General features: G+C 52.0%; 2 protein-coding genes across 2 annotated transcripts in view; one reads left to right on the top strand and one right to left on the bottom strand.

Moving 5' to 3' along the window:
- Window positions 1-4,984: 4,984 nt before the first annotated feature.
- On the top strand, window positions 4,985-11,052 carry LOC133351887 (uncharacterized). The gene is made up of 4 exons (XM_061567464.1): window positions 4,985-5,010; window positions 6,565-6,677; window positions 7,737-7,799; window positions 11,030-11,052. Exons 1-4 carry the CDS (start codon window positions 4,985-4,987, stop codon window positions 11,050-11,052), a joined length of 225 nt encoding a protein of 74 aa, XP_061423448.1.
- A 12,287-nt stretch (window positions 11,053-23,339) lies between these two features.
- Window positions 23,340-27,733, bottom strand: part of PRKCSH (protein kinase C substrate 80K-H) — a 95,392-nt gene continuing 90,998 nt past the window's right edge. Inside the window, 2 exon segments of the mRNA XM_061567533.1 lie at window positions 23,340-25,302; window positions 27,465-27,624. Of these exon segments, the coding sequence (XP_061423517.1) occupies window positions 27,478-27,624 (147 nt within the window). The 3' untranslated portion in view covers window positions 23,340-25,302; window positions 27,465-27,477.

Here is a 27,733-nt window from a genome sequence, read left to right on the forward strand (position 1 = left end):
GGACTCAATGTTGCGAATTGGCCATTGCGAGCCACATCAGCCAGAAGAAACCGATGAGTATGACTCGATTATCAGCCTAGGAACGCGACGGACAACAACGCGCTTGGAATGCAAACGGTGGGAAGATAAAAAACCAAAATGCAATTAAAAACCATCAATCGTTAACTATAAACTCCAAAGTTTTCATTGAAATATTGTGATACAAACACAAACAATTCCGCTTTGAGGTTCGCAAGCCAATTTGCCAAGCCTCTGTAGACTAAAGATACAGGCTCTTGAATGGCCATTACTTACAAAATAAACGCTTTTATCTCTGGCACTCCATGCAGCATAACATAATTCATCACGCGGTTACACGCGCAGGCACGCACGCGCGCGTGTGCGTGTAATCCACACAGGCATCGCAAGCGAAGCACTTCGGCCATGCAGGTATTTGTTTAAACCAAGAAAACAACTCGACTCTTGCAAATGGAGCGCACGGGTCGCTTTCGGTGGTGGACGTTTCTCAACACGTAGACACGCGCACGTCAAGCACATACACTGCGATGAAGTATAACCACCCGTGATCCTGCAGTGCCTTGAACGTGGGGTTGATGGAGTTTGCAGGGATTGCAGTGTCCATAAGACGCATCCAACTAACAGAACGGGAGGCAGGACATTTATTTCAATGTTATCATTTCTTCGCAGGCGTGGGCTTTCCCCAGTGGCATCTTAACGTCTGTTTTTTTCTTAACGTGTGTGTATGTTGAACTTCTTTCGCACCGTACGTAGCCAACCGTGCCAATCGGAGGTGCAGGGCTGGGGGGAGGACAGCAGGCTAAACACAAAAAGTTTAACACGTAGGATTTGGCGACCAATATTATTCATAATAAACGTTTTTGGGTTAGAATGCGTTATTTATAAATGTGTCATAACCCTCCACCACCCGACACGGCCAATCAGCAAAGAAGTGTCACGTTGACAAAAGACAAACATTGTAAATGTTGTTGTTTCACTCTTTCCAACACACACCGGTGGGCTAAAGTAGCGAACTATTTGTCTTTTGTCAACGTGACACTTTTTTGCTGATTGGCCGTGTCGGGTGGTGGAGGGTTACGACACATTTATAAATAACGCGATCTAACCCAAAAACGTTTATTATAAACACAAAAAGCAGTTGCAAAGAAACGAGTTTTTCATAGAGATTTCAAAAGTGCACAACTGCAGTGGTTTCCTAATGTCGGAAGGTGCTCGTGAGAGGAGGCGGCTATGAAGGTGGCTGGGTGGTCACAGAGGCGACACCACTAAAGCGACCCTGAGTTGAAGCCCGGCTGTGATGAAACCGGGTTGTCAAGGTGTATGGAGTTCACGATGTTGGCCTCGGGTCACGTTGCCAATGACTGCAACAAAACAACAATCATGTTCAGAGTGTTCTTGGTTCTTTCGGTAAAGTCACGTAAAAGGGAAATAATAAAATAATGAAAATATAAAACAATAAAAATTCTCACGACGTTTCGATTGCAACACAAGCAATCATCATCAGGTGTGAAATCCACAGCAAGAAATTTTGAAAAAAAGAAACGTCGTGAGAATTTTTTATTGTTTTATATTTTTACTAGCTGTACTACCCGGCTTCGCCCGGGACTTGTATCCACCACGGCCGGCCGCCTTTGTCTCCCCAGTGGCGATGTTAATACGCCACACCAGTTACTCGTTTTGCGGCTGAGGTCCCTCCCTCACCACTCTCCCTCCCTCACCACTGTCCCTCCCTCACTCTCCCTCCCTCACCACTCTCCCTCCCTCACCACTCTCCCTCCCTCACCACTCACGCACGGCCGCCTTTGTCTCCCCAGTGGCGATGTTAATACGCCACACCAGTTACTCGTTTGAGGCTGAGTCGACCTAGGGGAGGTTCAAATAATCGTCACCGGTGGTGGCCGTGAGCGGGAATCGAACTCGGTTCGCCGGGTTGGTAGCGCAGCGTAGCGTTAACCACTACACCCACCACTCCTCACACACCACACACGCACAGACACACACACAGACACACACACAGACACACGCAGACACACACAGACAGACACACACACACCAGACACACAGACAGCACGCTAAGCACTACACTACCGCTCCCCACACACCACACACAGACACACACACAGACACACACACAGACACACACACACAGACACAGACAGCACGCTAAGCACTACACTACCGTTCCCCCTACACAACACACGCGCGCGCGTCCATAGGTACACATACACGCGCTTGCTGCAGACACACACGACTTTCAGGGTGCGCACGGCAGTAACGACTGCAATAATAAAGCGGCAATGCTGCGCGAGGAACGCCTTAGACCAGCAACACATTTGTGTAATGCGAGCGTAAACACACAAACACATACACACACATACGTACACACACATACACACAAACACATACACACACATACACACACATACATACACACAGACATACACATACACACAAACACACACATACATACACACAAACACATACACAATACACACAGACATACATGCAGACACACAGAGACACACATAACACACATACATACACACACATACATACACAGAAACACATACACACACACATACATACACACACATACATACACACAAACACAAACACACACGTACATACACACATACATACAGACACACAGACATAGACATAAACACATAAAAAAACCCACATACATACACACACAGACATACACACAAACACATACACACACATACATACACACACACATACATGCACACAAACACATGCACACACGTACATACACACATACATACAGACACGCAGACATACACATAAAGACATACAAAAAAAACCGACATACATACACACACACATACACACAAACACATACACACACATACATACACACATACATACATAGAGACACACAGACATACACATAAACACATACACACATACACATGACCCGGCTTCGCCCGGGACTTGGATCCACGATGGCCGGCCGCCTTTGTCTCCCAGTGACGATGTTCACACACGACAGCAGTTACGCGTTTGAGGCTGAGTCGACCTAGGGGAGGCCCAGGTCCGTTTCAAATAATCGTCAGCGGTGGTGGGCGTGAGTTGGAATGGAACTGGGGTCGCTCAACCAGCTTAATGACTATTTGTACAAAGAACATATAAAGAATCGATTATAATAACCAGGCTACAGTCCACATTATAGACTGGCAGTACACGCACTCAGCTTCATAAGCAGGCTAGAGTGTACATGATAGAGTGGCAGTACGCTCACCGAGTTTAATAAGCAGGCTACAGTCTACATGATAGACTGGCAGTACGCTGACCCAGCTTAATGACTATTTGTACAGTGAACATTTAAGTAATCGATTGTTGGCGCGTTGGGTTTAAAAGTAATATAAATTGCACACATTGTGGTGGGGGTGGAGTGAATAGTAGGAAAAACTTTGAATTTACCTCAGAGTGGCGTGGTGGGTGTCGAGGCCTAGTAGCGTGCAGAGCCTGCGGCCTCGCCAAAATTGTCCAGCCGGCAAAGGCAGGGTACGGGTGGCGTGCCTTCCCCCCCCCCCTCAGCGCTCCAACAATACTGTGTAATGGCTATTATTTAATTATTTACGGAGCCTATGAAAGTGGCGAAGGCGTGGCTAGCCGTTGGCAGGGGCAACTGCCGTCCAATGAAACTGCAGCCCTTGGCGAAGGCGTCGCTAGCCGTTGCCAGGTCCAATGAAAGCGGCGAAGGCGTCGCTAGCCGTTGCCAGGGGCAACCGCCGTCCAATGAAAGTGCGTATGGTCCGAAATCCACACACAGACAGACAGACATGCACGATTTTATATATATAGATTATTTTTATTATTTCCCTTCTATACGTGACTTTACCGAAAAAACCAAGAATATGAATCCCTGCAGTCACGAAAACTTTAAATCAAAATTTATGTTCAGAGTGTTTGCTTTCTTTCCGTCTTCATTTAAGTCAGCTAAATTCCACCTCTGAGGATTACAATAAATGTGGATTATATTGCCACGTGATGAACGCTGTTGTTTAGCAGGGTGTCTGGAAAAGTGCAAACCCCTTAATTGTGTGCCGGTTAAAAGTCATAATTGTAATTGCTATCACGGTGTAGTCTTAAATACAATTTTTATTTTATTTCACCAGGTAAAGCCCACTTAATCTTTATTTCTCTTTTTCCAAAGGGACCTGGTTATTACAAATGATAGCTCAACGAAGTGGCTCATCACGTGGAAATGTACATCAGCCAAATATGTGGAGGGAAAAACTGGAGCACTCGGAGACAAATCCACGCTACCACGGGGAGAGAGAGAGACATGCAAACTTCAAAAACACAACAGGCGTCAGGGTTGGGACCGAACCCACGACCTCCTGCATACCGGGTGAAGTCCATACTCTTAGGTTCTTTCGGTAAAGTCACGTAGGTACAACATAAATTAAATCACGACGTTTCGGGTGCAACACAAGTGCCCGTCATCAAGTGGAAACCACCACAGCAATAAACAATTGATGAAGTTGTTTCCACTTGATGACGGGCACTTGTGTTGCGCCCGAAACGTCGTGATTTAATATATTTTCTACCTACGTGACTTTACCGAAAGAACCAAAGAGGATGGATTCCTGCAGTCATGAAAACTTCAAATCTAGACCGGGTGAGGTCGTTAACAATCCGACGGCTGACTGTTCTCTAACGCAGGGCGGGGACACTGAATGGGCGCTTCGTGTAGAGACGCTATGATCATACAAGTGGAATGCAATTGGGCAAAAGACAAAATCATAACAACGATACATTAAACAAACACGGTGCTGATCACAAGCCCAAGCACGAATCTTCTGAACAGAGTCTCGGCGGATCTGAGCCTGTCGTGTTAATTCACGTTCCGCTGGTCGTGGGGGACCGGTCTCTCCAAAGGCGGGGCAAATGTCGACTTTTCACAAAGTGGTACTCAATTGTATCGACCAAAGGGGCGATGATGGGCCGCGTCAACGTCCAACCGTGATTTGAACTCGCAGCTTTCCCACTGTCGGCAGGTGCCCTCACCCCAACGACGCCCAGGCAGGCTGAGCGTTGTCATTAATCACAACTCGACTGCGTAAAGGACTGTGATATTATTATGAAAACATTTTCAAGGTGACAACCTCGCAATTCTCTGCCTCGCGGTCACGTGATGAGATCAGTGACAATAAAAACACTCACAAAAGGCAGATCGTTATCGAGTTAATGCATCGCACTCAGTGTGGCGTATCGCTCAGTTCGGCGAATTCCACCCGTGAGAATTAATTTTGGTTTTAATTGCCACGTGACAAACTTGTTACGCACCGCGCGGTTTCAAACCCGCCGGTTATCCGGCGACATGTCGTGACTCAGCAGCGAGATGATTTTACCCAGAAAAACGCCACAATCCCAAGCGCTCTTCTTTTGCAGGAGGTTCAAGCCAGGCTGTCACAGCGTGCGCCGGCGGACGCTGTGTTTCCCCGAGTGAGTAATTTGCCTTTATGTGAATTTATATGGAAAACTAGACTACGGTTAAACTCTTCTTGGAAATAACTTTGAAAGAGAGAAAGAGAGAGAGAGAGTCAAGAGAAGATGGTTAAGTGAGGCCCACTGAGCTGTACAGCTCTTTTTCAGAAGGGACCTGGCGATCACAAAATATAGCTCAACGAAGTGGCTTATCGCGTGGAAATTTATAGCAGCCAAATACTCTAAACGCGTAATGTTGATGCTACATGTGGAGGGGAAAAACCGGAGGACCCGGAGAAAAATCCACGCGACCACGGGGAGAGAGAAAGACACGCAAACTCCAAATATACAGCAGCAGGCGTCAGGGTCGGGCAAGAACCCACGACCTCCTGTGTACCAGGCAAGGGAGTTAACATCTCGCCACCGTGGCACCGTTACTTACATATCATCCCGAGTGTAATCACCTTCAACTTCTTAATTAGTGAGGTGCTGAAGAAGAAAGAAAAACAGACAAAATGTCAAAGTGTTGTCAATGTTTCTTTCTTGATGATCACGCAGTTTGTGGCCATTACACTCAGGATGGCCTCCCAATGATACGGACGTCAATAGCAGTGACTGAGTCTGTATTTAACAACTTCGGAAGCAACAACAATGCCTGTCAGTAACCATGACCATCTCTGTCTCTCTCGCTCCTGCATGTCAGACAATGTCTCCTTCACGTATCAGTCTCGCCAGAGAAAAAAAAAACATAAAATTGTTCATTACACAACCCATCAGCTGCACGGCCTTCTGGGAGTGCATGCTGAGAGCAACATCGATTCAACCAGCCCCACAGAACCAACCAGTCCCACAGAACCAGTCCCACAGAACCAGCCAGTACCACAGAACCAACCAGTCCCATAGAACCAACCAATCCCACAGAACCAACCAGTCCCACAGAACCAGTCCCACAGAACCAACCAATCCCACAGAACCAACCAGACCCACAGAACCAACCAGTCCCACAGAACCAACCAATCCCACAGAACCAACCAGACCCACAGAACCAACCAGTCCCACAGAACCAACCAATCCCACAGAACCAACCAGTCCCACAGAACCAGTCCCACAGAACCAACCAGTCCCACAGAACCAACCAGACCCACAGAACCAACCAGTCCCACAGAGCCAACCAGTCCCACAGAGCCAACCAGTCCCACAGAGCCAACCAGTCCCACAGAACCAACCAGTCCCACAGAACCAACCAGTCCCACAGAACCAACCAATCCCACAGAACCAACCAGTCCCACAGAACCAACCAGCCCCACAGAACCAACCAGCCCCACAGAACCAACCAGTCCCACAGAACCAACCAGTCCCACAGAACCAACCAGTCCCACAGAACCAACCAGTCCCACAGAACCAACCAGTCCCACAGAACCAACCAGTCCCACAGAACCAACCAGTCCCACAGAACCAACCAGCCCCACAGAACCAACCAGTCCCACAACCAACCAGTCCCACAGAACCAACCAGCCCCACAGAACCAACCAGTCCCACAGAACCAACCAGTCCCACAGAACCAACCAGTCCCACAGAACCAACCAGCCCCACAGAACCAACCAGTCCCACAGAACCAACCAGCCCCGCAGTTCCAACCAGTCCCACAGAACCAACCAGCCCCACAGAACCAACCAGTCCCACAGAACCAACCAGTCCCACAGAACCAACCAACCCCACAGAACCAACCAGCCCCACAGAACCAACCAGTCCCACAGAACCAACCAGTCCCACAGAACCAACCAGTCCCACAGAACCAACCAGTCCCACAGAACCAACCAGCCCCACAGAACCAACCAGTCCCACAGAACCAACCAGTCCCACAGAACCAACCAGTCCCACAGAACCAACCAGCCCCACAGAACCAACCAGTCCCACAGAACCAACCAGTCCCACAGAACCAACCAACCCCACAGAACCAACCAGCCCCACAGAACCAACCAGTCCCACAGAACCAACCAGTCCCACAGAACCAACCAGTCCCACAGAACCAACCAACCCCACAGAACCAACCAGTCCCACAGAACCAACCAGTCCCACAGAACCAACCAACCCCACAGAACCAACCAGTCCCACAGAACCAACCAGCCCCACAGAACCAACCAGACCCACAGAACCAACCAGTCCCACAGAACCAACCAGCCCCACAGAACCAACCAGTCCCACAGAACCAACCAGTCCCACAGAACCAACCAGTCCCACAGAACCAACCAGTCCCACAGAACCAACCAGTCCCACAGAACCAACCAACCCCACAGAACCAACCAGCCCCACAGAACCAACCAGTCCCACAGAACCAACCAGTCCCACAGAACCAACCAGTCCCACAGAACCAACCAGTCCAACAGAACCAACCAATCCCACAGAACCAACCAACTCCACAGAACCAACCAATCCCACAGAACCAACCAGTCCCACAGAACCAACCAGTCCCACAGAACCAACCAGTCCCACAGAACCAACCAGTCCCACAGAACCAACCAATCCCACAGAACCAACCAGTCCCACAGAACCAACCAGTCCCACAGAACCAACCAGACCCCACAGAACCAACCAGCCCCACAGAACCAACCAGTCCCACAGAACCAACCAGTCCCACAGAACCAACCAATCCCACAGAACCAACCAGTCCCACAGAACCAACCAGTCCCACAGAACCAACCAACCCCGCAGTTCCAACCCAGCCCGGGTTTGGAGTCTGTACACTGCAACACCGCCACCATCGTCACCACCGCGCGTCCGGACCGTGGCTGCAAGGTCGCCTCTGCCGCGCATCAACGGGCAACACCAAGTCTGGCTGCAACACGGCGGCGTGTTTGGAGTTACGGGTTGCGGTTGATTTTTGCAAGAGTCCGAAACGAAACTCGAATCAAAGTCAGATCAATTTCCTCCGTTGGCCACCGCGGGCAAAGGCGACGTTGGTGCTGCTACTGCTGGCGTTGTTGTTGGTGTTATTGTTATGAATCTCACACACGCAGTAATTAGGCGCATTAATCAGCAGCGGCGTGCGCGCCCGTCACGACGGGAACCCGGCCCTCGCACCCCATCTCCCCATCGCCCCCCATCCCCCCATCGCCCCATCGCCACCCATCTCCCCATCGCCACCCATCTCCCCATCACCGCGCATCTCCCCATCGCCACCCATCTCCCCATCGCCACCCATCTCCCCATCGCCACGCATCTCCCCAACGCCACACATCTCCCCATCGCCACCCATCTCCCCATCGCCACCCATCTCCCCATCACCGCGCATCTCCCCATCGCCACCCATCTCCCCATCGCCACCCATCTCCCCATCGCCACGCATCTCCCCATCGCCACGCATCTCCCCATCGCCACGCATCTCCCCATCGCCACACATCTCCCCATCGCCACCCATCTCCCCATCGCCACCCATCTCCCCATCACCCCCCATCTCCCCATCGCCACCCATCTCCCCATCGCCACCCATCTCCCCATCGCCACCCATCTCCCCATCGCCCCGCATCTCCCCATCGCCACCCATCTCCCCATCGCCCCCCATCGCCACGCATCTCCCCATCGCCCCGCATCTCCCCATCGCCACCCATCTCCCCATCGCCACCCATCTCCCCATCGCCACCCATCTCCCCATCACCCCCCATCTCCCCATCGCCACCCATCTCCCCATCGCCACCCATCTCCCCATCGCCCCGCATCTCCCCATCGCCACCCATCTCCCCATCGCCCCCCATCGCCACGCATCTCCCCATCGCCCCGCATCTCCCCATCGCCACCCATCTCCCCATCGCCCCGCATCTCCCCATCGCCCCGCATCTCCCCATCGCCACCCATCTCCCCATCGCCACCCATCTCCCCATCGCCACGCATCTCCCCATCGCCACGCATCTCCCCATCGCCACGCATCTCCCCATCGCCACCCATCGCCCCCCATCTCCCCATCGCCCCCCATCTCCCCATCGCCACGCATCCCCCCATCGCCACCCATCTCCCCATCGCCACGCATCTCCCCATCGCCACCCATCTCCCCATCGCCACCCATCTCCCCATCGCCACCCATCTCCCCATCGCCACGCATCTCCCCATCGCCACCCATCTCCCCATCGCCACGCATCTCCCCATCGCCACCCATCTCCCCATCGCCACGCATCTCCCCATCGCCACCCATCTCCCCATCGCCACCCATCTCCCCATTGCCACCCATCTCCCCATCGCCCCCCCATCTCCCCATCGCCCCCCATCTCCCCATCGCCACGCATCCCCCCATCGCCACCCATCTCCCCATCGCCACCCATCTCCCCATCGCCACCCTTCTCCCCATCGCCCCCCATCTCCCCATCGCCCCCCATCTCCCCATCGCCCCCCATCTCCCCATCGCCCCCCATCTCCCCATCGCCCCCCATCTCCCCATCGCCACCCATCTCCCCATCGCCACCCTTCTCCCCATCGCCCCCCATCTCCCCATCGCCCCCCATCTCCCCATCGCCCCCCATCTCCCCATCGCCCCCCATCTCCCCATCGCAACGCATCCCCCATCGCCCCCCATCTCCCCATCGCCCCCCATCTCCCCATCGCCACGCATCCCCCATCGCCCCCCATCTCCCCATCGCCACCCATCTCCCCATCGCCCCCCATCTCCCCATCGACCCCCATCTCCCCATCGCCACGCATCCCCCCATCGCCACCATTCTCCCCATCGCCCCCCATCTCCCCATCGCCACGCATCCCCCCATCGCCCCCCATCTCCCCATCGCCCCCCATCTCCCCATCGCCACGCATCCCCCCATCGCCACCCTTCTCCCCATCGCCCCCCATCTCCCCATCGCCCCCCATCTCCCCATCGCCCCCCATCTCCCCATCGCCCCCCATCTCCCCATCGCCACGCATCCCCCCATCGCCCCCCATCTCCCCATCGCCACGCATCCCCCCATCGCCACGCATCCCCCCATCGCCACCCATCTCCCCATCGCCCCCCATCGCCCCCCATCTCCCCATCGCCACCCATCTCCCCATCGCCCCCCATCTCCCCATCGCCACCCATCTCCCCATCGCCCCCCATCTCCCCATCGCCCCCATCTCCCCATCGCCACCCATCTCCCCATCGCCACCCATCTCCCCATCGCCCCCCATCTCCCCATCGCCCCCATCTCCCCATCGCCACCCATCTCCCCATCGCCCCCCATCTCCCCATCGCCCCCCATCTCCCCATCGCCCCCCATCTCCCCATCGCCACCCATCTCCCCATCGCCCCCCATCTCCCCATCTCCCCATCGCCACCCATATCCCCATCGCCACCCATCTCCCCCCATCTCCCCATCTCCCCATCGCCCCCCATCTCCCCATCGCCACCCATCGCGACCCATCTCCCCATCGCGACCCATCTCCCCATCGCCACCCATCGCGACCCATCTCCCCATCTCCCCATCGCCCCGCATCTCCCCATCGCCACCCATCGCCCCATCACCCCCCATCGACCCGCATCAGCCGTGTTCCCACGTGGCAGTCCCGTGCGGTGCCCCCCTCTCTGCGTACCCAGCAAAGGTCCCGAGGCTTCTTTGAAGCAGCGCCCCTGCCACTTGACGATGTTTGGCCGACTCCATAAGTGAGCGGTGGGGGGGGGGTGTTGTTGTTGCTGTTGTTGTTGTTGTTGTTTAACACGTAGTGAGGTTTTCGCGACCATAGTTATTCTCGGTACTAAAGGTTTTTTTTTTTGGTTGGGGTTGGATTAGGTCGCGTAAATATGAGTGTTGTTTACTCACCACCACCACCCGACACAGCCAATAAGTAAAGTTTGACACGTCAACAAGACGTGTAACTACTACATCAGCACACCGGTTGTGCTGGAGAGTAAACCCACAACATGAACAATTTGTGTCCGACGTTTCGCGGGTGATTACAACCAGCTTCATCAGGCGATGTGCCAGGAATCGCGCTGCGTCGTGGTGGACAAACAACCCGCGGTCCTCCCGCAGCAAGCAGCGCACCACCTTGTGTCACAACAGCCCCGTACGATGACTTCACAGAACTACGTCTGAAGTTGCTGCGATAGACCTCTTGGTCCACAGCAGGGAGCACACCTTTTTTATATGTCCCTAGTTTAATTATTTGAACGTGTAACCTTTTGTACGGGAGCCTATGGCTCCCACCATCAGTACCACGTGTGATGTTGATGGTGGTGTTGATAGTGGTGGTGTTGATAATGGTGGTGTTGATAATGGTGGTGTTGATGGTGGTGTTGATGGTGGTGATGTTGATGGTGGTGTTGATGGTGGTGGTGTTGATGATGGTGGTGTTGATGGTGGTGGTGATGATGGTGGTGTTGATGGTGGTGTTGATGATGGTGGTGGTGTTGATGGTGGTGTTGATGGTGGTGTTGATGGTGGTGGTGTTGATGGTGGTGGTGTTGATGATGGTGGTGTTGATGATGGTGGTGTTGATGGTGGAGCCATGTATAAGTTCCCACTTTCCTCCGTCTTGTGCCAATATGCTCAAGTAGTGCGACATCTTTCTGGCAACGATCTCTGATCCCAGCCAGCCATTCCTCTTCGGTCTTCCTCTCTCTCCAGTTCCCTCCATTTTCCGACCAACACACTTTAAAGTTCCCTGTTGTTGCCCATCCTACACATGTGCTGCTTCCCTTCCCATCGCTGCCTGCACCATCAGGTCTTCTTCTCTGTGCAGCCTTTTTCTTAGTTGGTGCATCGGGGGTCACTCTTTGGGCCCAGCTTAGAGATGGGATGAAAGTGGACACACGACGTGAAATAGGAACGCTGATTAGGCCGGAGCGGCGCTCAGCGAGGGCAGAAGAGCCGCCGGTGGGTGCACTCAAGATCCCGAGCGGGCGACCGATTCCACCCCCCCCCCCCCCCCCCAACACGTTTTAACAGATCGTCACCACCGGTCCAGAAGGCACCGTCCCGTCGTCGTGTGCCCTCTCGTCTCGGTGCAAGCAAAAACTAAAACCCCCGACTCGTTAAGAAGAGTGCCGCAGAAAAATAGTTGGGGTCAGCGGCGGGTCATTCGCATCGACACGCACGCCACGCTCACTCACTCGGACAACACACTCACTCACATACTCACTCACACACTCACTCGCACACACACTCACTCAACAACAACAACCGCCATTCGCCACTAAGTGGCGGTGACGTCACCACGATGCTTGTGCCATGCCAAGTGCACCTTGAGGCCACATGAAGTGTCGAACGCCCGCTGGCAGGAGGTCACGGGGCAGACCCAGGTGCCACGGGTCGACTGACCGAGATGACCGAGATGACTGGCTGATGCACCACCTGTGCCCCCTACTGTACCAACTTGCTGTGCTTTAGCCACCCGGCGCTCCGCTCGTTGTTGTGAGCGTCGCTCCTCCGCCCTCCGTTGTTGTTGGAGGGCGACTGCCTCCAACTGTCCAGTAGCGTCCTTCACGAGCCTCCTCCACTGAGGCCGATCTTGACACCGCTGGTACCAGTCATCGGCAAGTCCACTCAGCTCCACGTCCTCCTGTACCACATCACTCCATCTCTTCTCTAGCCCGTGCCGCGCCCGTTTAGCCCCCTTGATCCGGCCGAACAAAAGCTGTTTAGGCATGCGGTGGCTGGGCATGCGGGCTACATGACCCAGCCAAAGTAGCCTTGCCTGCCGGAGGAGCTCACCGATGGGACTTTCAAGGATTTGTGAGCTCCTCACACAATCCAGCCTGGTTAAACCCAGGATGGATCGTAGGCAGGCCAGCCTAAATGTTTCCAACCGGCGAAGATGCTCCACTAGGGGGGTCCACGTTTCGCAAGCGTAGAGAAGGCAGGGAATGACCGTGGCCGAGAAGACCTGAAGCTTCGTGCGGAGCGACAGACCAGGTAGCTTCCACACAGCGTTACGCAACCGATGAAAAGATATTGCCGCTCGACTGATTCGGAGTGAGACCTCTGCTGATAAACTGGAGCCGGTCATAAGCACACTGCCCAGGTATGGGAAACTCTCCACTCTCTCCACAACTGCCCCATCACCAATTGGGAGTTGTGGGGGTGGAGTGTCCGATGGTACAAAATACCCAGGCAGGTGCTTAGTTTTGGTGGGGCTGATGGTAAGGCCCCACCTCTTAGTGGCACGCTCCAGTCTCAGCAGCAGCGTCTCCAATTCCTCTTCTGAATGAGCAGCTATTACCAAATCATCGGCATACATAACGTGGTTGACCAATAGGGAGCCATCCCTTGATCGCACCCGGGCATCGATCAGCCTCCCATTATATCTGTACCAAATGGAAATTCCCCCGGTACAGCTATTGAAGGCTTCACGAACTACGCGGTCAAAATAGATGTTAAATAATGTGGGAGCCAGAGGACATCCCTGTCGTACCCCAAGGTGTACAGGGAAAGGCTCCGACTCCCGGCCACGTAGTTTTACCCGGGCCCGCTCACCATCATGAAGGTCCTTAATGATCGTGAGCAGAGGGTCAGGGACTCCGAAAGCACGAAGAACAACCCAGAGCCCAGTCCTACTGATGGTATCATAGGCCTTGACCAGGTCAATAAAGCAGAGATGTAGGTCTTTTTGGAATTCCCTACACCTCTGCTGTAGCAGACGGACAGAAAATATGGCATCTGTGCAGGACCGCCCTTTCCTGAAACCGCATTGGGGCTCCGCAAGCCTCTCCTCAGCGTGCCTCGCAAGGCGATGTTGAATAATCCTTGCCAGGACCTTACCCGGTACACTGAGGAGTGAGATGCCCCTGTAGTTGTTACAGTCGGTACGGTCCCCATTTTTAAAGAGGGGGACCACCAGGGCATCCTTCCAGTCCTGCGGAACCCGTCCAGTGGTCCAGACTGTTGTTATGATGTCATATAGGGCAGTCTGTGCACAAACGCCACCCTCCCTCAGCATTTCGCTTGGGAGATCATCTCTGCCCGGTGCCTTCTCTGGTCTCAGACTCCGGATCGCCCTCAGTACTTCCTCAACAGCTGGCACCTCAGCCAGCCACTCACAGGGGGTGACCTCTTCCAATATTTGAGGCACCGCAGCCTCAGCAGGGTTATCACCACTTTGTACCATGATGTTTTCCTGGCTGAGAGAATTTCCCTCCCCCAGGACCTCACAGAAATGCTCAGCAAATCTGTAAACCTGTTCCTGGGGGTCGGAGATTGGATCACCGTTTTTTCCTCTAATGATGGTAATAGGTGTGGCGCTGCAGGTTACTTTTTTGATGGAGTTAAATAGTGATTTGTGATCACGGGCCACTGAGGCAGACTCCATCTCCTCAGTAACCCGCGACCACCACCCATCCTTACAGCGCCTTACGGCTCTCCGAACTTCCGAGCGAAAGCTGCGGTAAACCTCCTCATTCTCTGACGTGGGATGCTGTAGGCGATGAGAGTGGGCCTGTCGCTTTTTCTCAATTAACCTGAACACCTCCTCTGTCAGCCAGGGTTTCTGGGGAGGTCTGGACCGCGTACCCAAAGCAGCCATTGCAGCTGCATGAGTCACAGTCTTAAACCTCGCCCATTTACTCTCGACATCAGGTGGAGTGGGGGACGATGCCAACCCCAGCTGCAAGCGATGATGAAATTCTCGCTTGCAACTTTCATCAGCTAACTGAGACCAGGCCACTTTTGGTTGGAATGGGATCCTGGGTGTACACCCACCACCGGAGTGGAAGAAAGGCAGGCGCATCTTACAGATGACTAGTCGATGGTCAGAGGGCAGATCAGCTCCACGGTAGGTCCTGGTGTCAAGGACATGGGCTCGCATCCGCTGGTCCGTCACTATGTAGTCCAGCAGATGTTCTTGCTTGGACCCGGCATGTATCCATGATGTTGTGTGGATGCGCCGATGCCAGAAGAGCGTGTTGGTAATTACAAGCCCATGGGCTGCACAAAAATCTAGCAGCCTCGTACCGTTATTATTGAGCTGATCTGGCCCATGCCTTCCAATCACTCCAGACCAGGTGCCAGCATCATGACCAACTCGGGCATTGAAGTCACCCAACAAGATGACTCTGTCCCGAGTGGCCACTTTAGCCAGCACCTGTGACAGGAGGTCATATAAAGTGTCTGACTCATCGGCTTTGCCTGCATCCCTCCACGGATGTTCGTCTTCGGTTGGGGCATAAGTAACCACGACCACCACTCCTCGCCTCTGGTTGATGGGAAGGCGAGCCCAAAGTATCCTGGGGCTTACAGCTTCCCACACCTCACCGCCACGCTTCCACGCCCCCTTCATTCTTTTGTTCAGAAGAAGAACCACACCCTGTTGTTTGGCAGTCTCCTGCCCCGAGTAGAGGACTGTCCACCCCTCATGGTGGCAGGAGCCAGAACCGGTCCACCGGACCTCCTGAATGCCACAGAGATCCAGGCGGTACCGGTCCAGCTCCCGACAGAGGAGTGGCAGCCTCTCCTCCGCAGTGAGCGTTCGAACATTCCACGTGGCCATCCGCAATGGTTTTTTGTTGTTTCTGGAGGAGCCCCGAGGGTGAAAATTCAATCTCCTGGCTCCGCCAAACGGGGTTTGGCCAGGAGACGTCATAAAAGCCTGACCCCCCGGGGCCTCCGGCACAAGCTTATTAGTTACAGGTTTATGTTTATATCGTAGTTTAGTGGTGGTTAATTGAAGGTGGAGGGGTTACCAGCCCCTCGCACCCGTCCAGAGCCCCCGTTTAGCCACTGTGGTGGTCACAGACGCCATGAGGGGAGAGGCCAATGGGCATTGGCCCTCCCCCCACAGCACTGCCCACGACAGTGTTGCCCGTCCGGCACCGCGAGGAGGTAGGAGGTTGTTTTGCCGGACCACACTCACTCACACACACTCACTCGGACAACACACTCACTCACACACACTCACATACTCATCACACACTCGCTCGCACCACACACTCACTCACACACACTCACATACTCACTCACTCACACACTCACTCACTCGGACAACACACTCACTCACACACTCACACGCACTCACTCGCACTACACACACACACACTCTCACTCACTCACACACACACTCTCACTTACACACACACTCTCACTCACACACACTCGCACACTCACTCACTCGCACCCTCACTCACTCGCACACTCACTCACTCACACACTCACTCACTCACACACTCACTCGCACACTCACTCACTCGCACACACACTCACTCGCACACACACTCACTCACACACTCACTCACTCACACACTCACTCGCACACTCACTCACTCGCACACTCACTCGCACACTCACTCACTCGCACACTCACTCACTCGCACACTCACTCACTCACACACTCACTCACTCACACACTCACTCACTCACACACTCACTCACTCACACACTCACTCACTCACTCGCACACACACTCACTCACTCACACACTCACTCACTCGCACACTCACTCACTCGCACACTCACTCACTCGCACACTCACTCACTCGCACACTCACTCGCACACTCACTCACTCGCACACTCACTCACTCACACACTCACTCGCACACTCACTCACATACACACTCACTCACTCGCACACTCACTCACTCGCACACTCACTCACTCACACACTCACTCGCACACTCACTCACTCGCACACTCACTCACACACTCACTCGCACACTCACTCACTCGCACACACACTCACTCGCATACACACTCACTCGCATACACACTCACTCACTCGCACACACACTCACACACTCACTCACTCGCACCACACACTCACTCACTCGCACCACACACACACCACACACTCACTCACACACACACTCACTCACTCGCACCACACACAGCACACACACTCACACCACACACCACACTCACTCACTCACACCACACACACAACACTCACTCACTCACACACACACCACACACACTCACGCACACCACACACACTCACTCGCACCACACTCACTCACACCACACTCACTCACACCACACTCACTCACACACACCACACACACTTACTCCCACACACTCACTCACACCACACACACTCGCACCACACTCACTCACACACTCACTCACACACACAGTCACTCACACACACCACATTCACATACTCACACACACCACACTCACTCACACACTCACTCACACCACACACACTCGCACCACACTCACTCACTCACACACTCACACCACACTCACTCACTCACACACTCACTCCCTCACACACTCACACACACCACACACTCACACACTCGCACCACACACACACACCACAAAGATCAAAGATCGCCCATATAGTCTTAACAGACTGTAGGGACAAGTGCTGTTAGCGAGCACCTATGAAGACCGGAACGGTACACGAGGGGGTGGGTGGCCAGCACCACGCCCGATACACACCACACACACACACCACACACACTCGCACCACACTCACACCACACCCACTCACTCACTCACACACACTCACACACACTCACTCGCACACTCACTCACTCGCACACTCACTCGCACACTCACTCACTCACACACTCACTCGCACACTCACTCACTCGCACACTCACTCACACACTCACTCGCACACTCACTCACTCGCACACTCACTCACTCGCACACACACTCACTCACATACACACTCACTCACTCGCACACTCACTCACTCGCACACTCACTCACTCGCACACTCACTCACTCGCACACTCACTCGCACACTCACTCACTCGCACACTCACTCACTCGCACACTCACTCACTCGCACACTCACTCACTCACACACTCACTCGCACACTCACTCACTCGCACACTCACTCACTCGCACACTCACTCACTCGCACACTCACTCACTCGCACACTCACTCACTCACACACTCACTCGCACACTCACTCACTCGCACACTCACTCACACACTCACTCGCACACTCACTCACTCGCACACACACTCACTCGCATACACACTCACTCGCATACACACTCACTCACTCGCACACACACTCACACACTCACTCGCATACACACTCACTCACTCGCACCACACACTCACTCACTCGCACCACACACACACCACACACTCACTCACACACACACTCACTCACTCGCACCACACACAGCACACACACTCACACCACACACCACACTCACTCACTCACACCACACACACAACACTCACTCACTCACTCACACACACACCACACACACTCACGCACACCACACACACTCACTCGCACCACACTCACTCACACCACACTCACTCACACCACACTCACTCACACACACCACACACACTTACTCCCACACACTCACTCACACCACACACACTCGCACCACACTCACTCACACACTCACTCACTCACTCACACACACAGTCACTCACACACACCACATTCACATACTCACACACACCACACTCACTCACACACTCACTCACACCACACACACTCGCACCACACTCACTCACTCACACACTCACACCACACTCACTCACTCACACACTCACTCCCTCACACACTCACACACACCACACACTCGCACCACACACACACACCACAAAGATCCCCCATATAGTCTTAACAGACTGTAGGGACAAGTGCTGTTAGCGAGCACCTATGAAGACCGGAACGGTACACGAGGGGGTGGGTGGCCAGCACCACGCCCGATACACACCACACTCACTCACACACACACCACACACACTCGCACCACACCCACTCACTCACTCACACACACTCACTCGCACCACACACACACACCACACTCACTCACTCACACCACACTCACTCACACCACACTCACTCACACCACACTCACTCACACCACACTCACTCACACCACACTCACTCACTCACACCACACTCACTCACACCACACTCACTCACTCACACCACACTCACTCACACCACTCACTCGCACCAATTCACTGACTCGCACCACAATCACACACACACACTCACATACACACTCACTCACACGCACACACTCACACACCACACACACACTCGCACCACACACACACACCACTCACACCACACACACACCACACACTCACATACACACACTCACACCACACACGCACACCACACACTCACACGCACTCACATACACACTCACTCACACACACTCACACACCACACACACACTCGCACCACACACACACACCACACTCACTCACTCACACGCACATACTCACTAACACCACACACACTCACTCACTCACACGCACGGCGCGTGTGTATTGTCCCAGTGCCGAGGGAAGAGTTTTTGGATCATCCCTTGCGGGATCAAGGCCTCGTCCAGGCCAAGTCGCTCGCTACAGGGTGCAGGTTTGACCGTGCCTCGCCACGCAGAGAGCGAGAGAGCGAGCTGCACGACCTGTTGAGATCGTCACTTGGGGCTGATGTCACAGCAGCCGTGGCTGGGAATCGAACTCGGGGCGGGAGGATGCAGGTTTCAGAGTACAGCGAGCTCACGCCGATGTCACCAAGGGTGGGTGACCAACTCATCCACTCGCTGCTCGACAGAGGGTAATGTTATTTTCTAATTGCTTATGCCTCAAAAGTACCGACAATGGCTATTATTCCCCACAAACTTTCCAGAACATTTTAGATATATTCAGTGCTGAGTAAACTTGGAGTAACTTCTAGAACATTCTAGAACTTTCCAGTAGTATAAATAGTAGTATAAATACAGGGGCCTTAAGCCCACCAGTCCAGTTGAGTTCCAGCTGCCTAGATGGATACATATCTGCATTTTTCTGAGATGGCATCAAGAGGCTGCAAGCATCGGGCAGACGCATTTTGCTACGTATGCGGCCAATTTATCAAGACAAGAGCGAAAAAGTAAATTTCGATTTAAAGCTTTCGTGACTGCAGGAATTCATCTTCTTGGTTCTTTCGGTAAAGTCACGTAGAAGGGAAGTAATAAAATAATAAAAATAATATATATTATTATATTATTTTATTATGTTTTTTTTTTATTATTTTATTACTTCCCTTCTACGTGACTTTACCGAAAGAACCAAGAAAAAAGCGAAAAAGTACTCTGTGGAAGCATCTGCTAAGATGCGTGAGAACTACAAGACATATTTCGGCATGCCTGTCGGGGATCAAGACAAACCCTGGGAACCTCATTTCACCTGCGAGCAATGCAAAATATGGAAGGTAAGATGGACAATTTTTGCTCGAAATATTGTCATAAAATGTAAAAAATTGTAGACGTTTTTAATTTTTAAATGTTTTACAATTTCCAATGAGTTCGCTATCCCAAGAATCTGGCGGGAACCCACTGACCACTCAAGGTGGACCCTCCCAAACGTCGGACTGGCAAGAACCTGTCACGTATCCAGACCTTCATCTATTGCCCCGGTGCCACACTGCCATGAGCTCCCCGTACCCACTCCTCTGGAGAGAGAGCAGCCATCTTTAGAAGAGAACAGCAAGTCAGAGAGCGAGGAAGACGTTGTAGATCCAGATGACAATTTCAGAGATGGAGCAGAGGAGAGAAACCCATACTACCCCAACCAAAAAAACCATAACGACTTGATCAAAGATATTGGTCTCACCAAGTCCAATGCCGAGCTTTTGACGTCTAGGCTCAAGCAGTGAGACTTCTTGGATAAAAGCGTGCCAGTCGCAGATCAGAGGAAGCGTCACCAACCGTTTTGCAGCTTCTTCACCCGTCAAGATGGGCTCTGCTTCTGCCACAATGTGATCAGTCTGTTCGAGGCAATCGGAATCACCTGTAACCAGAATGAGTGGCGCCTCTTAATTGACAGCTCATCCAGGAGCCTCAAAGCCGTGCTGCTCCATAATGGTAACAAGTACCCGTCTCTTCCCCTGGCCCACTCAGTGCACCTCAAAAGAGGATTACAACAGCATCAAGACCTTGCTGGACGCCTTGAAGTATGACGAGTACAGACATTGGAGACTTCACAATGGTGGCATTCCTGATGGGTCTCCAAGGCGGTTTTACCAAGTTTCCCTGCTATCTTTGCCTTTGGGACAGCAAGGACACCAAGGCGCACTACCACAGGTGGGACTGGCCACAGCAGACAGAGTTCTCTATGGGGAGGAATAACGTCAATTGGGAGCCACTGGTGAACCCCCAGAAGGTGCAGCCACCAATGCACATTGAATTGGGCCTATGAAACAATGTCAGAGCTGTAGATAAGGAGTCGGCAGCCTTCAAGTACCTTTAAGACTTCTTCCCTAAGCTGTCTGAGGCAAAGGTCAAAGTCGGTGTCTTCGTCGGACCAAAGATAAAGAAGATCCTGGAATTTACACTGAGATCTCTTTTACCAGTGGCAAAAAATAGTAGTAGGTTTTTACTCTTTTAAACTGGTACAAAACTGACACCTTTATTCAAGGCATCATGTTTGCAATAACCACAACACAAGTAGTAAAAAAAGCAAACAAAAAGAAGCAACTCTGATAATGATAATTTGCACTGTCCTTGAAGTTGATTGGTCCACACCCGAGACGGCTTTCTTTAGAGCCTAGTCCCCATTGGTGTTGGACCAGATGACATTTACACAATGAGATCTCATAGTTTAAATGCTTACCCCGAGCTCTCAATACTCTGATATTGCACTGTGTTTGAGTTGTACGCCTTCTGGTGTCATCTGGTCCAACACCAATGGGGACTAGGCACTAAAGAAAGCCGTCTCGGGTGTGGACCAATCAACTTCAAGGACAGTGCATATTATTCTCATTATCAGAGTTGCTTCTTTTTGTTTGCTTTTTTGACTACTTGTGTTGTTGTTATTGCAAACATGATGCCTTGAATAAAGGTGTCAGTTTTGTACCAGTTTAAAAGGGTAAAAACCTACTACTACAAGACCCTGGAATGCAACGAATTCTCAAATAAGCTCACTAGCAAGGAGAAAGCGGCTTGGAACAGCTTTGTCGCAGTGGTTCGTGGCTTCCTGGGCAATCACAAGGTCGAAAACCACGAGCTGGTTGAGAATGGTGAAGAACTACGGCACAATGGGCTGTAGGATGTCCCTCCAAGTCCATATCCTTGATGCTCATCTTGATAAATTCAAGGAGAACATGGGAGCGTACTCGGAGGAGCAAGGCGAGCGCTTCCACCAGAATATACTGGACTTTGAACGCCGCTACCAAGGACAGTACAACGAGAACATGATGGGACACTACATTTGGGGGCTGATGCGTGAATCTGATTTAAAGTATAATCGTAAATCTCGAAAAATTACTCGCTTCTAAATCTTTAGTAGTAATTTTTGTATTACTTTAGTATAAATACATGTTAATTTTGATTCATATGTTTTTTCTGACTTTATGTGAACGAAAATACACAAATTCGCCCGTTTTCTCATTGAAAACAAGTACATTTCTAAATATCACTGTCCTGGTCACAAAAGCAAAGTTTGTGGAGAATAATAGCCATTATCTATACTTTTTCGGCATAAGCTATTGCGAAATAACACTTACTACTCAGGAACAAAAATTGTGTTACATAGTGTCATGCCTCGCGTGCAGATATAGATGTCGAGGCTGGCCCAAACGGCATGACACGTCGGGCGAGTTCACCGATTTTAGCAAATGTTCAAACCGACTTCCATTCACGTTAATGCACGATGCACAAATACTCTCTTGAAATGAATTTTGGACTTTTATGTTTAACATTACAGGTTTCGTCTTTGAATGAATATTCGTCAATTATGCTTTGCCTCAACTCATTCAGGGTTCTTGGTCGAGTTTTGTATATAATGGATCCGAGGCGATCCCCCACGAGAAGGGAAATAGACATTAATACAGCGATGATGATAGATTAAATATTAACTTAAATAATAAACAATAAAAATGCTTTAATGCCAGTGTTGAAATAAGGGAAATAACCCTGTGTTCTGACTTTTGGGCCAACATGCATATATACACACACACAAACCTGAAATTACTTTAAATCACAGTTCCAAACATTCACTGGAGCAATTACCCCACCAGCATCGACATTTATTCCACAAATCAACGGACGACAGAGCTACACCAGTGCCAGATCGATACCCGGACTCGACAAAACAATTGGATTTCCCGTGAACAGAACACGCACGCCAGCAAAAGCAGTCTCACACACCGAAGGGTTCACAGGATATTCAAGGGGGTGGTAAAACTGCAAAGTGGTCTGAAATTTGATTTTTTTTCGTCAACAGATGTGCGACATTAACCACAAAATTAAAGGAATGCAAGTTTAGGATTGCAGGTCCAACCATTATCTTTAAAAGGGAAAAAAACCCCACACCTGCCCCTACGCGTCTTCATTACGCCGTGACAAATTTTAATAGTCGGCGCTCTGGGTAGACTGCACGCAGGCTGATTACAACTTCACTAAATGAACAACAAAAATAGTTTTTATTCACCGACGGGGGAAGATCGGACGTTGGGGCCAACTGGTCGCTGGCGATTTTCAACGAGCTCTGGGGCAAAAGCGTAGCGGCAAGTTCGCGGTCTTGAGCCAGTGGTGGAAATTCCATATTCCAATAACAGGGTGACGAGATCCTCCGTAAGCCATCCAATTTGTATTTATCCCGACAAGTGGTAGAGGCTCACAAAAGTGGTGCTAACATTACTGACATTGGAAGATGACGCTGATGAAGATAGGATGGATCTAAGATGCTGACGGGATGCGAAGGGTGGAAGATGATGGTGATGATGCTGACGAGGTAAGAATTAAATGGAAAATTATCCTGATGGTAAATGTGTAAACTCTCACCATGATTAGAAGCCGTAAGTCATTCATGCATAATAAGAAGCTTTTGAAATATTTGGCCAATGGATTGGCACTGTGGGGGTTCCAGAATTCAACCAACAATCCTAAGGTCACAAGTTCAAATCCTCAGCGAGCATCCATAACAACCCATCATCCATCCAGGGATCCATAAAACAAAGTACCGCTCTGTGGAAAGTCAATCTTGGGCACCCCATGGTTGAGACTGAAGCCCAACATTGTGACGTGGGATGTCCACCAGTTGCTGGAGGCTACCAATGAAGATGAGCATCAGCACCGCCCCCCCCACCCCCAAGTGCTTGCTGGAGAGAACAGAGGCGCAAAATGTTTTGACTTAGTAGCGTAAAAAAAAATTTCACCATCTTAGGCAACGCTAAGGCATCTTCATGAACATTTATTACTCAACACCGCTGCAATCCACATTGTGTGTGTGTTGTGTGTGTGTTGTGTGCGTGTTGTGTGCGTGTTGTGTGCGTGTTGTGTGCGTGTTGTGTGCGTGTTGTGTGCGTGTTGTGTGCGTGTTGTGTGCGTGTTGTGTGCGTGTTGTGTGCGTGTTGTGTGCGTGTTGTGTGTGTGTTGTGTGCGTGTTGTGTGCGTGTTGTGTGTGTGTTGTGTGCGTGTTGTGTGCGTGTTGTGTGCGTGTTGTGTGTGTGTTGTGTGCGTGTTGTGTGTGTTGTGTGCGTGCGTGTCCGTGGCCTCCCCCACCAAAGCATACGGGCAACCAATGGCTTACGGTGGTACAGTGGTAGTCTGCGACTCGGTGAAAGTCAAAACCACTGTCATTTTGGTCTCGATTACTTACACAAGTGCGCCAGGCGAATTGACTAAAACACAATTAATTTAAATTTCTTGTCTTACTTCACAATTAAGTCAGCAAAGCGGTATGGGCATATTTTGACCAAATAAACATGCCTGTATGCTAAAAACAAAACAAACACAAAACACTTGGAAAATGTTAACTTGGGTCTGCTGACTTGTCGTGCGGAGCATAGCAGCTCGATTCAGTGCAATGGACTTGACTGTGTGGCGACCAGTCACTCGAGATGTAGAATTGTATCATGAGGAAACACGAATCTGAGTGGAATGAGGGACAATTTCGTTGCCTTGGAAAAGAAAAACGACCGACACCTTCCCCACGTGCGAACTCTTCCAGCGACCTACGGACACACGGAAGAGAAGTGTAAAGTTAATCGACTGAATATGATGAATGTCCATTGCATTTGTATGTTTTTAATGTTTTTCTTAAAACATCTCACTGTTGAAACGAGCTGGTAGACAGGCGTGGGCGGGGGGGGGGGGGGTTGGGGGCGGGTGCACCCGCTGCCAGTCTCTAGAAATTCACCATTCCTATGGCGGGGGCCAGAGCAAGGAGGGAACGCTGAGAGGAACGCCCGCTGCCGAGAGGGAGCTGAGCGAGCAACTCGTGCGTCGGTGCTGGCTGGATGATTACCAACAACAAATAACCGCGAGAGGCAGCTTGTGGGGGCCTTCAACCAGCAGTGGATCACAGCCAAAGAAAACGATGATGTTTGCAAGGAGGCAGGGGGTGTCATTCTTTTCAATACGACAAAACCTCAGCTCAAATCCTCACAAGTTGGTACCTATTTTATGAACCGCAGAGAGATGATGTTGAAATTATTTCACACCGTGCGCAGCCAACCGTGCAGATCGGAGGTGCGGCGGGGGGGGGGGGGGGCGTCAACCCCCCCCCCCCCTCAAACCCCCCCCCCCCCCACCAAGAGGTGGAGTGTGAACGCGCAACTCTTTCCAACAGCGAGTGGAACGCTCTGACCGCCACGCCGCCCCCCCACCCCCCAAGCCGGAACGTACGCGCGGCACAAGCGAGACGCGGCGTAAATTGCACCGCGCGTTGGGAGCAATTGCCTTAGTCACTGGGTGACGTGACATGACCCCCCCCCCCCCTACCCCAAACCCCAGCAGCCCAGGTTGCCTCGGCAGGGCACAGGGAAATTCGCGAGTATTTTCGCCAACTCGGAATCATTAGCGTAATTGTTTCTGCGTTCCATTCCATCGCTGCGGGAGACGCGACCTGTTGTTGTTGCTGTTCCATCATAAAATTTGCACGCGGACCCAAAGGTCACGGAAGCCTCCCGCACCTCGGCGGTCGCGGGGCGGAGGGAACGAGGGCGAAACGACGTCGTTCGTTTCGACGCGTTCGTCGGTAAACGTCAAGACCCTCGGTGCCGCCATCTCAGCACGAACTCCCTTCTAATAGAGCTGCCGCAGAGACTCTCTCTCGCTACGGGGACGGCATCCAGCGTTGAGGAGCAATGAAGAGGTCTCTCTCGCCGGCAGTAGTTGTTGTCGTTGCTCTCGTTACGGTGGTTGGAGGAGATTTAATATTTTTTTCAACGTGAAGGTGGTGGGTTCTAAACTAAACGCATCATACGAAGTGGAGTACAGGATCGCGTGGAATCTTTTAGTGTTGATTCTAAACGTGGAGGGAAAAACCGGATGACCCGGATAAAAATTCCACAGGACCAGGGGGAGAGAGACACGCAAACTCAAAATAGACAGGCGTCGGGATTGAACCAACGGCCTCCCCCTCCCCCCCCACCACGTGCGGTGGGGTTCAACATACATAACGTACCCGCATAACGCCAGCGGTGAAGACGTGAACCTCTCCGGGGCTCAAACCACAAAAGTTGGACTCGGCTAAACATGGGTGGCTGGTGCAGCGAGTGATCACCGTCTGCAGTCTGTGACTCATAATTGATTTTTTTCGGGTCGGATCGCCCGCTCGAAGAAAAAGTGTGTCGTAAAACCCTCCTGCACCCCACTCGCAGCCAATGAATGAAGATGTCACAAAACAAACGTGCCAATTTGTTTACCGCCTCGGCGGCACCGCCCGATCGACACACATTGAACGATTGCTCACGGACGTTTTGCTGGTCGTTACAACCGCCATCATCAGGCAGTTGCCAAAAATCTGAAAATGTCCTCTCCCGTCTTGGGCCTCAAAGTCGGCGGTGCCATGTCCCCAATTTACACATGCGGCAATCTCACCCAAAAATGTATTTAAAACTTGGCCGTGAAAAACCTGCGCGCGGCACTGCACAACTCCTGTAAAGATGATCCAACAAAAACACTAAACTTTGGTACTCTGCCGTGTTTCTTTTCAGCACCTACCCAATAAAAACAAAAAAACTGGCCAAATTGACTGATGATTTTCACGAACTTCAACAAAACAAGCCAGACCGAGAAGCATCATTTGCCAATATGATGGTTACCACGGGGGAGGGGAGGGGAAGGAGGGGCGAGGGTGGGGCAGGGGCACGAGGAGGGGGCTCTTGAACACCTGAAGAGAAGCATCACAGCTCCGTGTGCTTGTCAGCCCACTTGTCTCCTCCCGCCATCTCCTGGCACAGCGCTGGCGTCTGCACCTCCATCAGGTACTCGCAGCGCGACGGCTCCGACGTGGACACCACCACCGTCTCCTTTCCACAAGACAGCTTCACCTGGGAGGCGCAGGAATGAACGATGGGGCAAGCGGTTAGCACGCCGCGCAACAAAAACGGTGACCACCTCCCCTCCATCCCGACAACTACACAAAAGAACACCTTCAAA

This window comes from Lethenteron reissneri, chromosome 39 (genome assembly GCF_015708825.2).
Source record: "Lethenteron reissneri isolate LAM-NWPU_2019-01 chromosome 39, ASM1570882v1, whole genome shotgun sequence".
Classification (NCBI taxonomy): domain Eukaryota; kingdom Metazoa; phylum Chordata; class Hyperoartia; order Petromyzontiformes; family Petromyzontidae; genus Lethenteron; species Lethenteron reissneri.

Excerpts from the sequence above, each read along its gene's own strand:
- LOC133351887 (XM_061567464.1), top strand. The coding sequence starts at position 4,985 with ATGATGGGCCGCGTCAACGTCCAACC. Across the intron at positions 6,678-7,736 it reads GAGCCAACCAGTCCCACAGA|AACCAACCAGTCCCACAGAA; the intron begins GCCAACCAGTCC and ends CCAGTCCCACAG. Across the intron at positions 7,800-11,029 it reads CAGCCCCACAGAACCAACCA|CAAAGGTCCCGAGGCTTCTT; the intron begins GTCCCACAGAAC and ends CTGCGTACCCAG.